At 43.2% G+C, this 17,318-nt stretch overlaps 1 protein-coding gene across 2 annotated transcripts in view; it reads right to left on the bottom strand.

The window, feature by feature from the left end:
- The window catches only part of TMEM150C (transmembrane protein 150C), an 88,614-nt gene extending 72,831 nt beyond the window's left edge, over positions 1 to 15,783 (bottom strand). The window contains exons 1-2 of one of the 2 annotated variants that reach the window (XM_033214272.1): positions 15,745 to 15,783; positions 15,091 to 15,268 (exon numbers count right to left, since the gene is read on the bottom strand). In XM_033214272.1, the coding sequence (XP_033070163.1) occupies positions 15,091 to 15,170 (80 nt within the window). In that variant the 5' untranslated portion in view covers positions 15,171 to 15,268; positions 15,745 to 15,783. Of the gene's footprint in view, positions 1 to 14,834; positions 15,269 to 15,744 lie in introns of those variants that run through there. The other variant, XM_033214273.1, reaches the window with a different exon arrangement.
- Between the last annotated feature and the right edge of the window lie 1,535 nt (positions 15,784 to 17,318).

Below are 17,318 nucleotides of genomic sequence, written 5' to 3'. Positions count from 1 at the left end.
CTGGCCAATATGGTGAAACCCCATCTCTACTAAATATACTAAAATCAGCCGGACATGGTGGCACACGCCTGTAGTCCCAGCTACTTGGGAGACTGGGGCAGGAGAATAGCTTGAACCAGGGAGGCAGAGGTTACAGGGAGCTGAGATTGTGCCATTTCACTCCAGCCTGGGCATTGCAGCAAGACTCTGTCTCAAAGAATAAATAATTTAAAAAAGGTTTAATTATCAGAGAAATGCAAATCAAAACCACGATGTGATACCATCTCCCACCAGTTAGAATAGCTATTACCAAAATGTCCAAAAACAACAAATGTTGGCAAGGCTGCAGAAAAAAGGGAATGCTTAGGAACTACTGGTGGGAATATAAATTAGTCCAGTCACAGTGGAAAGCAGTTTGGAGATTTCTCAAAGAACTTGAAACAGAACGGCCATTCAACCCAGCAGTCCTCTTACTGGATATATAGCGAAAAGAAAATATATCTTTCTACCAAAAAGACACATGCACTCATGTTCCTCACAGCACTATTCACAATAGCAAAGACATGGAATCACCCTAGGTACCCATCAGTGGGGAACTGGTTAAAGAAAATGTGGTACATATTCCCCATGGAATACTATACAGTCATAAAAAAGAATGAAATCATGTCCTTTGCAACAACATGGATGCAGCTGGAGGCCATTATCCTCAGCGAATTCATGAAGAAACAGAAAAACAAATACCATATGTTCTCATAAGTGGGAGCTAAACAATGGGTACTCATGGACATAAAGATGAGGACTACCAGAGAGGGGAAGGAGGATAGCAAGGACTGAAAAACTAACTATTGGGTACTACGCTCACTATTTGGGTGGTGAGAACAATTGTATCCCAAACTTCAGTATCATGCAATATATTTAGGTAACAAACTTGGACATGTACCTCCTAAACAGCTGAAATTACTTAAAAAATTAAAATGTAGTTTTTCAATCATTTAAACATCAAATTTATTTTCAGTAACATCTCGTTTATTTTTAATAAAATGTAATACATTTTAAAATATTTACATTGTTCATGCAAGGGGCAGCAGGGTGTTGTGGAATGAAGGGCCCCAGAGCAAGTCTTCCATCTCCTTTCCCAGCTGCCTTTCTTAGCATGCTGCAATTCAGTCCCTCTCAACCAAAAGTGGCTCCCCAAATTGCTGAGCTTGTTGACTGGGCTCTGTGCTAGATGGTGTGAATACGAAGACACAGTCCCACTCCCATGCAACTCATAGATAATTAATTAGGAAACAAGTGCAGCAGCTGGAAATTGGTACAGGAAACCAGGGAGCTCCAAAGAGAGGAAACTAACCCAGCACTGGGGCAGGTGGTGGGCAAGCGAGGAGGCAATGGCCCTGGGCTGGGTCTTCAGGGATGTGAAGGCTTTAAGCTGGTGAGGAGGCACTGCATGCAGATACCAGGGCATGGGCAGGGCTACAAGGCACCCAACCACTTGTGTGTGCAGGAAACAGAGTTTGTGACACTCAGGGAATCATGAGTAAGGCAGAGAGTGGTGACAGGTGAGCTAGAGAGGTGGGCAAGTGACCCATCCTGGGGGTAATGGCGTTGCAGCCAATGAAGACCCATGGAGGGGTAATCTCATTTGGCTTTCACTATAGGAAAATGTGCTCATTGGAAATACTTTACAAGGTAGAGATGGTGATAAAGAAGAAGATGAGAAGTACTAAAAAAAAATCCCCAATTTAGAGATAACCACTGTTACATTTGATGTGCAATCCTTTGCACAAATATATATGTGTGCATGTTTGCATGTAATCTATTCATATGAATATACACATTTACATATACTAACAAAAATATTTTTCTTCAAAACTAAAATGATTTAAAATGTGGTATATATACTATGGAGTATTATTCAGCCTTAAAAAATGAAGGAATTATGACACATACTACAACATGGATGAATCATGAGGACATTACACTAGGTGAAATAAGCCAGCCACAAAAAGACAAATACTATGCCTTGTGATTCCACTTACATGAGGTATCTAGAGAAATTAAATTCATAGAGAAAAGTAGAACAATGGTTGCCAGGGGCTAAGGGGTAGGAGGATATGGGGAGTTGTTTAATGGGTATAGAGTTTCAGTTCTATAAGATGAAAGAAGTTTTAGAGATTGCATGTACAGCAATGTTAAAATACTTAGGACTACTTACAAATAGTGAAGGTGGTCAATTCTGTTATGTGGATTCTACCACAAGTAAGGATTAAACATGTAAGTAAATAAAATTTGCAAACTAAATCACTTAACAAAGCTCTTTAAACTTTTTCACTTCTTTTTGTACTCGTCTCTTTATTGGAGATATATACAACTCCGTCAATATTTTAGATGACTGCATAGTATTCTATTGTAGAGATCTACCTTAATTTATTTAACCCAGGAGAATTATTTTTTAGAATGGAAGAAACTTGCAAATGCCTGTCTGATGGGAAGGAGCTAGCAAAGAGCAGACAGAGGTACAGGACCACAGAAGAGAGGAATATAATAATAGAGCAAAAGCCCCGGACCCAAAGGAGGTGAGAGGAGATGGTATTAGAGGTTCAGGTGATGCACTGGTCTTAAACACAAAGAAAAATGGATATCATATTCTCTGAGGAAAGGAGGCTGATATGGTTTAGTTCTGTGTCCCCACCCAAATCTCATCTAGAATTGTAATCCCCATAATCCTCATGTGTTGGGGGAGGGGCCTGGTGGGAGGTGATTAGATCAATAGTGCAGTTCCCCCATGCTGTTCTCATGGTAGTGAGTTCTCACAATATCTGATGGTTTTATATGTGTTTAACAGTTCCACCTTCACATGCTCTCTCTCATGAACGCTCTCTCTCTCACCTGCCGCCATATAAGACGTGCCTGCTTCCCCTTCTGCCATGATTTTAAGTTTACTGAGGCCTCCCCAGTCACGCAGAACTATGAGTCAAAGAAATCTCTTTCCTTGATAAATTACCCACTGTTGGGCAGTTCTTTATAGCCTGTGAAAACAGAGATACAGATGGATCTATAAGAAAGAGTTTGGGCAGCTGAGGGAAGTCAAGAGACTAGACGTCTCAATGAAAAAAGAGATTGAGGAGGTAGGGTATGAAAGAGCTGGAAGGATGCACAGTTATGTTCAGAGAATGGGATAGTGGGGTTAAGATTTCTGAGGTGAAAAAAATAGCAGCCAGACAAGAGTTGGGTGGAGGGTTGAGAGTGAGTAGGTATGGTTTAGTGGGGGTGAAGATGCTAAGAAGGTCCAATGGAGTTTGAGGCTGAATTCATCGGTCAGACCCTCTAGGATGATGTCATTGCCATAGGTTACTGCAAGAGTTGGGGGAGAAAGGGAGGTACAGGAAGACATGGAGCCAGATTGTCAGTTATTTAAGAAATAAACAGGAGTGACTGGGAGCTGAATGAAGAGTTGGGATGAGAAAGGGTGGAAGGGGGTTGCCTCATTCAGCAATGAGACTTAGAGTACATTCTCCAGCAACCCTAAATTCTTTACCATGATTTATTTTCTCCATAGCACATACAGCATACACTACACTATTTATTTTTCTACAGTCTGTCTTCCCCACTATAATATAAAGCTCCCCGAGGACAGAAATGTCCATTTTGTTCAGTGCTCTACCACCAATACCTAGATTATGTCTACACATATCAATGCTTCAGTAAATGATATTTGAATGAATGAATGAATGAATGAGTAAATCGTAAAGGCCAGTTAAAATAAGGACACTCCATGAGGTTTGCTAAAATAGCAGAGAGAGTCTTCCTTAGGAAGGAGCTGTCTTATAGTGTTCAGACTTAGAGGGATAGAAAAGTCAGCCACAGCCTCATCCCAGTGTGTATCTGCTTTTTATTTTCACCTTTTCACGTGACTACTCTTTTTGATCCTAAAAGACTCAGCTTGGGTGTCACCACCTCTGGAAAGCACCACATGATGTCTCTCCCTTTATCTATCCGGGGCGGCTGCCCCTTGTGTTCTCATGGTACCCTAGGATGCCTCTCAATTAGCATGCATACTCCACTGTATGGTAACTGTTTACATGGCGGTCACTCCACTAGACTGAATAAGTGTGGCATATCTTAAACATGCAGTAGGCACTCTGGTATAGTTTGGATATCTGATCCCTCCAAACCTCATGTTGAAATTTGATACCCAATGTTAGTGGTGGGGACTAATGGGAGGGGTTTAGGTAATGGGGGCTGATCCTTCATAAATGTCTTGGTAGCATCCTCACAGTAGTTTTCACTCTATGAGTTCCCAAGAAAGCTGTCTGTTAAAAAGAGCCTGGCCCCTCCCTCCCTTTTGTCTGGTTGCCTCCTCTCTCAGTATGTGATTTCTGCACACACTGGCTTTCCCACACCCTCCACCATGAGTGGAAACAGCCTGAAGCCCGCACCAGAACCAGATACTGGTGCCACGCTTCTTGTACAGCCTGCAGAACTAGGAGCCAAATAAACCTCTTTTCTTTATAAATTACCCAGCCTTGGGTGTTCCTTTATAGCAACACAAAAATGGGTTAAAACATGTTCTATAAATGTTTTTGAATATATAAGTGGAAAGCACTGGATGTGTGAGTTGGAAGATCCTACATTTTTCCTTCTTTGAAGCTCACCCCTGTCACACACAAATCTACACTTTGGCCCTACTGAGCAAATGGGTCCTGGTGCTAGAGAAACCAGGTGGGAAAACAGGTCCCCACGACAGCCTTCCTGTTAAGCTAAGCTAGGGGTCCACTGGCCTTCATGTGTCCATTTCCCTGCCCATCTGCTCATACGCATGCCTGTGATGACATGGTGGAATTCTGAAGTACACAGGCTATCTTGCTCACCTGTGATGTTGCCCAGCCAGTAGAGCACAATGAAATCACTTGGGAAGCTTTAAAAAAAAAAGTTTGGTGTCTGAGCTCCCTGACCCACCCAGAGATTCTGATTTAATAGATTTGGGGTGCAGCTGGAATTGTAGAGTTCTTCAGATGATTTTACTGTGCAGCCATGGTTGAGAACCTCTGCCCCCTGCCTGGCTTGCCATCTCTTCCGGGTTTGTGGTGCTGTCCAAGGTAGCACCTCATCAAGAACTTCTTCACTCCAGGGTCTGCCCAGGCCAGCCATGGGCAAAGGTCAATGGTCTGTCTGAAGAACCCAGTGGAAGGGTGCTTCATCTTAGGGCAGCACAAGAAGCCAAATCACATAGTTAACTGGCCTGGAGGAAAGCACACCTTTGTGTTCCATCTGAAACTGCTGTCCAGTAGCCATAGAGGCTATTAAAATTTGAATTAATCAAAATTAAAAATTCAGTCAACAACAGGCAAGCCAGTGTATTGTCACCTTTATGGGCCACATGATCTCTGTTCCAGTTACTCAACTCTTCAGTGTCCATGTAGAGGCAGTCACAGGTAACATGTAAACAATGGGTATGGCTGTGTTCCAATTGGACTTTATTTACAAAATAGCTGACTCCTATCGAAAAACCATCAAATGCCCTAAGACAAAAACATTTACTTAATAAAATTTCTAAACACAAAGAGATAGTGATTTATTTGGAAAGGCAAGGTAAATATGCAACAAGCAAGCAAACTAGAAGCCAGATAAAACCAAAGTAAGCCTTAAGGTACAACATCAGAGTCATGTTAAGTTGGCCTGGACAAACAATATGTCGAGAACTAATATAAAATATTCATAGGCCAAAGTGGAATGGAGTCTCATCCTTCTGTGATGGCTGTGGTCAAGCCAAGACTCTAAAGAAATAAATCGCGTGCCTTCCAAAGGCATTTTCTAACTCTGAGACACTGAACAGGGGAGCAGTTATCATCCAGAACAATCCTCTTTAATTTCTCATGTGATAAAATAAGTTAGAACCTGTGTTATGAACAAGAAACAAGAGTGAAAAATAAAAGTTACTTTGAGCCAGAGACTGTGCTAGGGAATTCACAAATATTGTCCGATAGCTAATAAAAAGCAACATTTCTGAATTGCTACATTTATGGCTCTGTAAATGAACATTGATTTGGGTCAGTGGCTTGATCTTAAAAGATCACGATGTGCCACTATTTGATCATAACTATATCGTTCTGCGAATCAGTTAATGGAGAATTTTCGTCTTTATTTTTATGTGCATACATATACAATGAAAATTTTGTTATAAAATGGCAAGCCACTCCTTTTCATATAAATCAATTTTATGCCACATGTAAGCTGAAATTAAAATGGGGAAACACCAATCAAAATGTCATAGAAAAGATAATCAGCTTCCTCAAGAACAATTCTATTAGCTGCTAAAAATACAGGAGATAAATATGGTTTTTGTGAACACTGTGCTGTCAATGACAAGACTGGAAAATGTTTCAAAATGCCATACTTTTGAAGTCTATGGTATGTGGGAACATACTACCACAAAGGCAGAAAAAAATGTCACCCACAAGTTGATATTCCTGCTACTACATGTAGGTATATTTTAGTTATCAGTGTTTCTATATAAATACACTTTTAAGTTTTAGTGCAAACTAGAATTTAGAAATTCCAGGAGGTATATTTCCATTAGAAGTTCCAGGATGATTATATTACAGAATTCTAATTTTAATTTGCAAATACTTCAAGTTCAGTAAAAAAAAATACTATTTCTATTTGGATTGCATTACAATGGTATCAACATTTCTTTTTTTTTTTTTTTTTTTTTTTTTTGAGACGGTGTCTCGCTCTGTCACCCAGGCTGGAGTGCAGTGGCCAGATCTCAGCTCACTGCAAGCTCCGCCTCCCGGGTTCACGCCATTCTCCTGCCTCAGTCTCCCGAGTAGCTGGGACTACAGGCGCCCGCCACCTTGCCCGGCTAGTTTTTTGTATTTTTAGTAGAGACGGGGTTTCACCGTGTTAGCCAGGATGGTCTCGATTTCCTGACCTCGTGATCCGCCCGTCTCGGCCTCCCAAAGTGCTGGGATTACAGGCTTGAGCCACCACGCCCAGCTGAACATTTCTTAATTAACACTATTCACTCATGAATCAACAGAATGAAAATAACTTGAAAGACTATTTTATCAACCAGCAGAGTTTAAAAAATACATAATGTTAATTTTAGCTACATACAGTTTTAATTTATGCTTTAAAACTTCCACTTATTGCCATTTAAATATTTCTTTGGCAGTCAAGTCATCATAAGCGTAAAAAAAGAGTAAGAAATCTACTTTGTTAATAAACAAAATATTTGATGAATAGTAAAGCTATGCTATTTTTGGAGACATTTATGTTTATATTCAGTTGATTGTCATTATAATTCATTATAATTGCTTCAGAGTTAAATAACATCATTTAAACTATGGGCTAATTTCCTATACTGCCATAGTTAAGCACAGTTACTTCTTAAGCTTTGTCTACACTTGTCTAAAAGTATTACCCAACTCTCAATGTTTTCTCAAAGGCAGTTCATCTTGCTCCTTTGTATTCCACAGATAGAGTCTGGATCACTGTCCTCAGAGATGGACGATTCTACAGCCTTGAGCAAAATCTGAATAGCTTTAGAATTTTTCACATGTTAGACACAGCTTCTGTACTTTTTAAAGAAAAGTAAGCATGATGGCAAGCTGTTGTTTCTTCTAGTCTACCTGACAAAGTTTATGGACTTCAAGTGATTCAATTACATTAAGTTTGACCTTTAAGGAAAACTGAAATCTAGTTCCAAAATGAAATTAGTTTTACTTTCTAGATTGCACTGGAGAAAAAATATTTCCAGCCTCACTTTCAAGACTTCTCTTGTCATGTGAAATTCTTAAAACAACATTGTTTTCTATTTATTTTATTAAAACTATGTCACGAGGCACTTGTGGGCAGGAGGTGATTTTGAAAAGACAACTTAGGATGTAGTAAATAGTGGTAGATTTATAAGATGGACGTATCTATTTAGACCATTTGTCCTATTTGTACAAACAAATGTGTGCAGAAGTTAGGAAGTGGTTAGGAGGGAAGGAAGACAGCTCTGGAGACACAATCTGTAGTCAGTCTCTGGGACAAGCACATTTCTTTGGGCATACGGCTGCTTTTTCAAGGACATTAACCGTCAGAGACCACAGGCTGGCAGTAGTGAGGTCTCTTCCTGCCTAAATGTGCAAGTGACTCCCCTGTCACCCATCAGGCCTCCTCTTATACAGAAAATAACTGGCATCGGCTTATTTCTGTACTTGTACAATGCTCTACAATTTTTGAACCTCACAGTTTTGTAGGTGTCCATCTATGTATCACTATCACATGGTAAGATGGGAGGTGAGGTGGTTGAATGCTTGGGCCGTCACCAGACTGCCTGGGTTCCTATTCTGCCTTCACTACTTACTGGGATGTAGGTACTGCAGGATAATGGCAATACCTACATCAAAGGACTGTTGTGAGAGACAAGATAACAGATGTAAAGCATTCAGCATGGAGGACTTGGTAAGCACGCAATAATGTTACTCACTGTTAGCTATTATTTTTGTCTTAGGTCAGTGTTTCCTGAAGTGGATCCCAAGCCTAGTTTCATAGGCAATATTTTACATCATGAACCAGTATACACATATACACTTATGTAATAATAATGCAAATAATAAATATGCATATATGCTGCTTATTACATATGGACTGAGTGACGCAGAGTTAGGATTTGAACCTAGGGGTTCAGGACCCTGTTTTTCTAGTGTTTGTTTGTTTGTTTGTTTTTTTCTTGGAGGAGGGATAACAGGCACACATTACCACGCCTGGCAAATATTGTATTTTTAGTAGAGATGGGGTTTTGCCATGTTGGCCAGGCTGGTCTTGAACTCCTGACCTCAAGTGATCCACCTGCCTCAGCCTCCCAAAGTGCTGGGATTAAGGCGTGAGCCAACGTGCCCAGCCTCTCTAGTGCTCTTAACCACTACTCTCCACTGCCTTGTGGCCTGGTACTTGTTATACATGGAGGAGCCAAAGTTTCATCAAACACTAGTAACCCTCACTAAGAAGGACGCACAGCGACCACTTCTATTACACATTTTATTTCATCAAGAAAAATGCTGATCCTAACCTGTTCAATTGATTTTACAACCCAAACACGTAATTTGAAAAATACTACAGTAAGTGTTGTAAGAAAAATTGTTTTGAAAACACTAACAGCCAGGCATGGTGGCACACGCCTATAGTCCCAGCTACCTGGGGGGCTGTTGGGGGACTGAGGTGGGCGGATATCTTGAGGCCAGGAGTTCAAGAATGCAGTGAGATATGATCATATCACAGCACTGTAGCCTGGGCGACAGAGTAAGATTCTGTCTCTCTTTGTTTTTTTTTGAGACAGAGTCTCACTCTGTCGCCCAGGCTGGAGTGCAGTGGTGCGATCTCCGCTCACTGCAAGCTCCGCCCCCCAGGTTCATGCCATTCTCCTGCCTTAGTCTCCCGAGTAGCTGGGACTACAGGCGCCCGCCACCACGCGTGGCTAATTTTTTTGTATTTTTAGTAGAGACGGAGTTTCACCATGTTCACCAGGATGGTCTCGATCTCCTGACCTTGTGATCCACCCACCTCAGCCTCCCAAAGTGCTGGGATTATAGGTGTGAGCCACCCCACCTGGCCTGACTCTGTCTCTACTAAAAGGGAAAAGAAAAGAACAGAAAACATTAACAATAAAAAATTAAATAAGTATATGTATCTCATCTCAGATGCTTTACCATGCTATTGTGCATTGTAAATCTCCAAAATAAATAAATAAAAAAGATTATATGGAACATTTATTCAAGCACCCCCATCACCCTATGGGATGGACACTAATCTGGGAAATGTTATCACGGGTGTTAATACCTTCAAGACGGAAAATTTGGGGGTTATTTCAATCTATACTTTAATTAGTTGGCACAAACATAGTCAATAAATGTTTAAATAGTTGATTGAGGGAGAGTCCCTTCCAGAGGAGGGGAACCCCCAGGACCCTGAGCCCTGGCCTGGACAGAAATACCCTAGATACTTATGCTGGGTGAGGGAGCATCACTCACCCAAGAAACATGAGAGGCAGCGTCTTGTAAAACAGTCTAATTAACAACATGTCCCTCTCTATGATCAAAATAATGGTTTTAATCAGAGCAAATTAGTTTAAAAATGGAAACAACATGGTTGATGTTAAATCAAATCCCATTTTTATGGTTTTACTAAAAATAATGGTAGGTTATACCTTAAGTGGATTTGGTAATCTCCACAGGCTGGACTTGAGCAAGAGGATCTGGGTTTGAAACCCAAGAGAAAGAAACCAGACAAGAAGGGCTCAATAGAGGCAGAGACTTCAGCTGCTCCTGGAGCCAGGAGTACCCATTCGTCAGACTTTTCACAGGGTCTCTGTGATTGCAATCAAGGGAAGAGCGCGAGAGATGTGCATCACTACCTACTTCCTACCTTTCCCTGAACCTCCTCTCCCTTGAAAAATTGAAACATAAAGAAACTGACTCTAAGAATACATGATCTATAATGTGCAAAAGAGCAAATAAGCTCCAGTTCATGAACATTAACATGAGGGGCCAAGCATCTAAACAACTCTGGGTGCTGCTTATTATTGGGGCTAGCAGACATATAGAAATTAAAAAGAGAAACTGTTTTTAGAGTAGAGTTGAACTTCACCACAAAATATCTTCTTCAGAGCAAGTGCAAGTGGTTTTTCTTTTCTTCTTCTTCTTCTTTTTTTTTTTTTGATATGGAGTCTAGCTCTGTCGCCCAGGCTGGAGTGCAGTGGCATGATCTTGGCTCACTGCAACCTCCGCCTTCCGGGTCCAAGCGATTCTCCTGTCTCACCCTCCCAAGTAGCTTGGATTACAGGTACCTGCCATCATGCCCAGCTAATTTTTTTGTGTATTTTTAGTAGAGACGGGTTTCACTGTATTGGCCAGGCTGGTCTCGAACTCCTGACCTCATGATCCACCTGCCTCAGCCTCCCAAAGTGCTGGGATTACAAGCGTGAGACACTGCACGTGGCCTCACAAGTGGTTTTTCATAGCAATAGGATTATGAAGTCAAATCTCAATTCTAGTATTATCAATGCCAACTGCCACTTTTTTTTTTTCTAATTAAAAGATAATTGCCCTTAAGTGCTATCTCTCTAGGAAACGTGGGGAGAAAATTTAGAACTATACTGCCCAATATGGTAGCCACTAACCCCATGTGGCTATTTAAATTAATTAAGGCTAAATAAAATTTAAAATTCAGTTCCTCAATTACACTAGCCCACATTTCAGGTGTTCAATAGCCACATGTGGCTCATGGCTATCATACTGGACAGATTATAGAACACGTCCATCAGTGCAGAAAGTTCTTTTGGACAGCACTGATCTGGAACAGGCTGTTTATAGATGCCAAAAAGGAAAATATTCATTTCTCACTTGGTAAAAGAGCTTCAAGCCCTACCTACCAGAGCTGGTTTGACTCAGAACAGTTTGGGGCTGAATTTGAAGGCTACTGCCAAAGATTTCACGATTATCTCAAAATGTTCCAAATAGCTGATCTAAAAATCTCTTTGCATGATGATTGATTTTCCATTGCCACAAGTTGTCTTTCAAAATCTAAACATACCAGAAAAAAAAAAAAAAAATCTAAACATACCAGGAAATGATATTTGGTGATAACAATAACTTAAAGTTCCAATAATTTTTGAATAAGTTTGAAAATAGTTAAACAACTATGAAAAGCATAAAGATACATGGCACCATCAGCTCCAGGAGTAAAATTTTATAGTTAAAATAAGTAAGGGCTGTCAGGCCTCTGAGCCCAAGCTAAGCCATCTTATCCCCTGTGACCTGCACGTACACATCCAGATGGCCTGAAGCAACTGAAGATCCACAAAATAAGTGAAAATAGCCTGAACTGATGACATTCCACCATTGTGATTTATTTTTGCCCCACCCTAACTGATCAATGTACTTTGCAATCTCCCCCACCCTTAAGAAAGTTCTTTGCACTCCCCCACCCTTAAGAAGGTTCTTTGTAATTCTCCCCACCCTTGAGAATGTACTTTGTGAGATACACCCCCTGCCCACAAAACATTGCTCCTAACTCCACCACCTATCCCAAAACCTGTAAGAACTAATGACAATCCCACCACCCTTTGCTGACTCCTTTTTCGGACTCAGCCCGCCTGCACCCAGGTGAAATAAACACCATGTTGCTCACACAAAGCCTGTTGGTGGACTCTCTTCACAGGGACGTGTGTGACAGGGGCTGGGCATGGTGGCTCATGGCTGTATTCCCAGCACTTTGGGAGGCCAGGGTGGGTGGTTCAGTTGAGGTCAGGAATTCAAGACCAGCCTGACCAACATAGTGAAACTCCATCTCTACTAAAAATACAAAAAAAAAAAGAAAAACAAACAAACAAAAAATGTCAGGCATGGTGGCGGATGCCCGTAATCCCAGCTACTTGGGAGACTGAGGCAGGAGAATAGCTTGAACCCGGGAGGCGGAAGTTGCAGTGAGCTGAGATTGTGCCACTGCACTCCAGCCTGGGCGAGAGAGTAAGACTGTCTCAAAAACAAACAAAAAAGTAGGGCACACTTATTACACACCTGTGTCTAGTCCTACTCTTTTCATGAACTTAGATCCGGATTCAATAACACTTGGACAATAACTATAATGTTTTGGGAACTTCAGCATACATCTCATTTGACCCTTACTAGAACCTAATCACACTGTAGTGCTGATTCTGAGCGTTACCGATTCTTCTGTGAAAGCGAATGACTGAGAAGTAACACATTATCTTGTCAGTGTTTGTCTTGCTTAATTGGTTACTGAACTGATCCCAAATGGCCGGATTACAGTGAAACCAAATGGCTGAGATTGCAGGGGCCAGCTAGTTTTTCCTCTCTCATGACTCCAGGCTGCCCTGCTAATCTGACCCACTGTACTAAAGAGGTGTGGGTCACAAGGGAGACAAAGCAGGAAGATAGACAAGAGTGTAAAGCAAAGGGCCTTCCCTCTTGACAACTGCAAAGCAGGTAAAGTGAGCACAAAAACCCCTGCAAGGTCATTGTGAACATGATTGTGGTAGATCTACAACAAAGGCTAAATATAACGCATTATTGTGTTCATGCAAAAAAAAAAAATTACTCCATAGAGCAGATTATCCCCTCACAAAGCAACACGGAAAAGGCATTTGTGAGAAATGCACAAATTAAGCAATTGCTCTGAAGACTTAAATGCCGATTTAAATAATCCAAACAGATTGCATTCAGCTAATGGCAGACTATAATAAACATGCATTAAAGTGTTTTTCAAATACTTTAATATATTTGTGAATGTCATAACATCTATCAACTGGTTATTATTGTTAGCAAAACTTCTTTACCCTTTTATTTACCATGTCCAGTTTGTAAGCTTCCAACTTGGGGGACTTGCAACATTTATTAAATAATGTATAAGGAACGCACCATTAAAATTCCTATGCTTATGCCTTGAAGATTAAACTCACATTTCTAGCTCATTAATAGATGACAGCTATAGTTAATCCTGGAAATATGGAGTCTCTAGAACACATACAAGAAAAAGTTTGGGATTTGATACATGAGAGCTGAGACTAAAATTCTTTGATAGGTCACATATATGAGCCTAACAATTTTTCCTTGAATAGGAAACTTTAAGTAGGCCAGTTTAATGACTGCTACGATGGAGTTTATACACCCACACTCAAGTATCCTTTCGATGAACTGCTGACCAGAATGGAGTTCATGCCCTGCACTATTAAAATGTCTTTGGTTCAAGCAGAGAAAGAAGCAGAAACTGATCCTGCCATTTAGGCTTTGTTATTGTTTTAGATCCAATAACTGTTTGGTTTTATTTTTCAACATGGCATTAGTATATCTGGTTCCCCAATAGGACCTCGCATGTAGGACATCGGAATGGGTTCACTCGGGAGGATGGACTTCCATTCTACCTGAGCTTTGTTCCCACATGCAGTCACAATCCTGGCCCGACCGTGAAAGGCGGTGTGGCTGGAATAAATCTGACCAAAAGGACCAGTGAAATGTTTGGGACATCATAAAGTGCTGCAGGGGTAGGGGTGGAGGAAAGGAATGAGTAGAGAGAAAAGGAGTATGAATTTAAAATGGGAAAACCCTCTCATTCTCCATTTGATTCATTTAAGGAGGGGAAAACCACTCAAAGACTCTCTCCAGAACCCAAAGCTAATCACTTTTCATTGCAGCGGATTACCAAAGAGCCTAGGTAACCCACCTACCACAGCCTCCCGCCGAAAAACCAAAAATCCCATTTCTTCCCAAGTATGCACCCAGGAAAGGAAAGAAGACTGTGCATTTAGAGTGGAGGGCGGTACACAGGGCAAAGCAAGTTAGTGCCTCCTTCCCGGATCCCCTGCTTCCCGAGCCAGCCTGACCTGGCTAACGGCAAAGTGAAGGGACCGGGAGGTCAAACTTGGGGTCGCTTCTCACCCGAGTCCACCCGATAACGAGATGATGGGGTGGGGACACCTGTCAAAGGACGGGGCCGGGGCCGGGGCCGCAGCGGGCGAGCGGGCAAGCGGGCTGGCGGCACTGCGGCTGCTGGGACCAAGGCGCGCCGGCTCGGGCGTTCGCAACGCGCGGGGCAGAGCCGGCACAGACTCCTGGACTCGCCGGGAAGCGTGCGCCCGCGGAGGGCTCGAGCGCGAGGCCCCGCGCCCAGGACGCTATGGGAGGGGGCCGCAGCCGAGCAGGGCCCCGCAGCCGGGCGGACCCAGCCGCCCCAGCAGCGCTGCAGCCCCCGCCGTCCCCGGTCTCCGCCTGCTGGCTGCGCGCGGGGCCGGGCCGGACGCCCCCTGGCTGCGCGACGGGCCCGGGCAGGGGAGGGGGCGCCGCGCCTACCTGCTCTGGTGCGGCGGGGCCGCTATCGCCTCGAGGGGCTGTGACCTGCGGCGGCGGCGAAGGCGGCAGCAGTCGCGGCGGGGAGGGCGCTTCCTTCAGGAAGGGGTGGGATCTGCTCGCCCGCCCGCCCGGCCCCCTCCTGCCGCGCCGGGGCCCGCCCCCGACTTATTCTGGGGTCCCCGCTGCTAGGCCTTCGGGGAGAGTTGATCCCCTGGGTCTCGGGCTTATGCCACCCCCCGGGGGCCCTAATAGTCACCCGGGGCAGGAGCCGGGTGTGGACAGGCGAGCCGCTTCCTTCCGAAGCCTTTGTGGACGCGTTTGCCTGGCACTCCTCATCCAACAAAAGGAAGGACGGAATCTGGGATCCTCCGCCTGGTGGTTATTTATTCCTGACCTGTTGTAACCTTCTGCGTGGCTCCCTTTCGTCCGCACACCTAGGGTTTTTGCACAAAGCAGCTAAAATTCGTTTTCATGCCCATTGGCTGAATGTAGTTCTCCTCCACTCAGCGCTGTCCCGCGTTTGTTTGTTTGTTTTGTTTTTGTTTTACCATCCTGTTGAACAAACACAGAGCCAACTTCTGACCCTGGCAATGAACAGCAGACACCAAAGCTGCCCTCCCAGCGCCACCTTGCAGCTTTCCTCCCCGGGTCTCGTCTGAGTCCGTCATAAACTATGTTCATCAGCGTTTTGACAGCTTCCCCCACCCCAGACCCCCAAGCTACCATGGGACCCCATGGCACCATGTCAGTGACCTCTTGCAGCAGCATGGATCAATGCCACTTTTATCTCAGGCTCATCATGAGCCTAGGTTCCAAACACAGCCTCTTTGGCCTCCCACAGGGGGCTCTCCTTTATCAATCCGCCTTTGTCAGTCTGCCCTCCATTCTTCTGGGGACTTCCGTACCACACCTGTCTCCTTTAAACTGCTGTCTCTCCAAGCAGGTATTCCCTTTTTTCTTTTTCCTTTTTTTTTTTTTTGGACGGAGTCTTGCTCTGTCGCCCAGGTTGGAGTAGTGGCGCAATGTCGGCTCACTGTAACCTCTGCCTGTCGGGTTCAAGCGATTCTGTCGCCTCAGCCTCCTGAGTAGTTGGGATTACAGGCGCCAGCCACCATGCCCGATTAAGTTTTGTATTTTCAGTAGAGGCGGGGTTTCGCCACGTTGGCCAGGCTGGTCTCAAAACTGGCCTCAAGTGCTCCGCCCGCCTCAGCCTCCCAAAGTGCTGGCAGGCGTGAGCCACCGCGCCCGTCCCAACCAGGTGTTTCTAAGAATCTTCTCCAATTCGGCATGTTCAAATTCTGCAATTAATGTTCTGTTCCAGAACTCTGCCTTTCCCACAATTCTTGTGATTATCGTCTACTATGTGTATATTGATTCTTTTTTTTTTTTTCTTTCTGTATATTGATTTCTTATTTTCTCCTGGCTACTAGACTGTAAGCTTCCTGAGACCAGGGATCTTGCCTTCTCTTGTTTTCCCTATTTTAATGAGTGGGACAGTTATCTATTCAATTAAAACAGCAAAAGCAAAAACTTCAAGAGAGTCTAGACACTCTTGAAAGTATATGCTCAATTTTGTGGGAACAGTTTGTGTGAACAGAACAAACATCCATCTATTTGAGTTGGAGGGTGGGGGGTGGTTTTTCCTGATATAAATGAATTTATTATTTTGTGAGAATTAGCTTATGTGTATTTTCCTGAGGAGAGTAACTACATATGAATCAGACCCTCAAAGTGGTCTGACTCCCCCAAAGTTAAGAATTGCTTGAGGCCCATCCATGAACCCCACCTATGATAATACGTCTACTCCCCGTCCCCATGCCATTCATTTCTCTCTGCAATAATGGAAAGAGTCCTCTAGCTAGACCTTCCAATTTATTCTTTCAGAACTGGATCCAGCCAAATAATTAGCTGTCCCTCAAACACAGAAGTGGTATTCTGTTTTTACATCAGAATCACCAGTGGAGGCTTTAGAAAAAATAGAGATGCCTGGGTTCACCTCAGACCCAGAGTCAGAACCTGATTGGAGGTGATGGTGGGGGAAACCAGAACATAGGTATTCTGACAAAGAACTGTAGGTGATTCTGACATGGCCATGCCATGTCACTGCCTTTCTTGGGAATAGGGCTCCCAATTTGTAAAACGCCCTTACTTTCCCCTCCCCCATTTTTTTGTGGAAGGATTGAGAGCCCTTGCACCACGTTTAATTTATTTCAACATTTTCATTTTCATTTAGAGCCAGGCCTGTGTTTCCTAAAAAAAACCAACTTGAGTTTGTGAGGATCGCAGGCTCAGTGCCATTCCTCAGCACCACTTAATCACTGCCGCCTTCATCTCCAAATAAACCCAAAAAGTCAGGAATGAATTACATTCCTGACAGTGATAATACCAGCTGAAATTATATGTTAAAATGCTGGCCATGAAGGAGAGTTGGTTGCTATAAGCAGATTCTGTGAATGTCATGAGAGTTCGAGTGAAGCTTCGAGA

Source organism: Trachypithecus francoisi, unplaced genomic scaffold, assembly GCF_009764315.1.
Source record: "Trachypithecus francoisi isolate TF-2019V2 unplaced genomic scaffold, Tfra_2.0 Lachesis_group1, whole genome shotgun sequence".
In the NCBI taxonomy this organism is placed as follows: Eukaryota; Metazoa; Chordata; class Mammalia; order Primates; family Cercopithecidae; genus Trachypithecus; species Trachypithecus francoisi.
The sequence above is the reverse complement of the archived record's forward strand: the minus strand, read 5'-3'. Positions and strand labels throughout refer to the sequence as shown.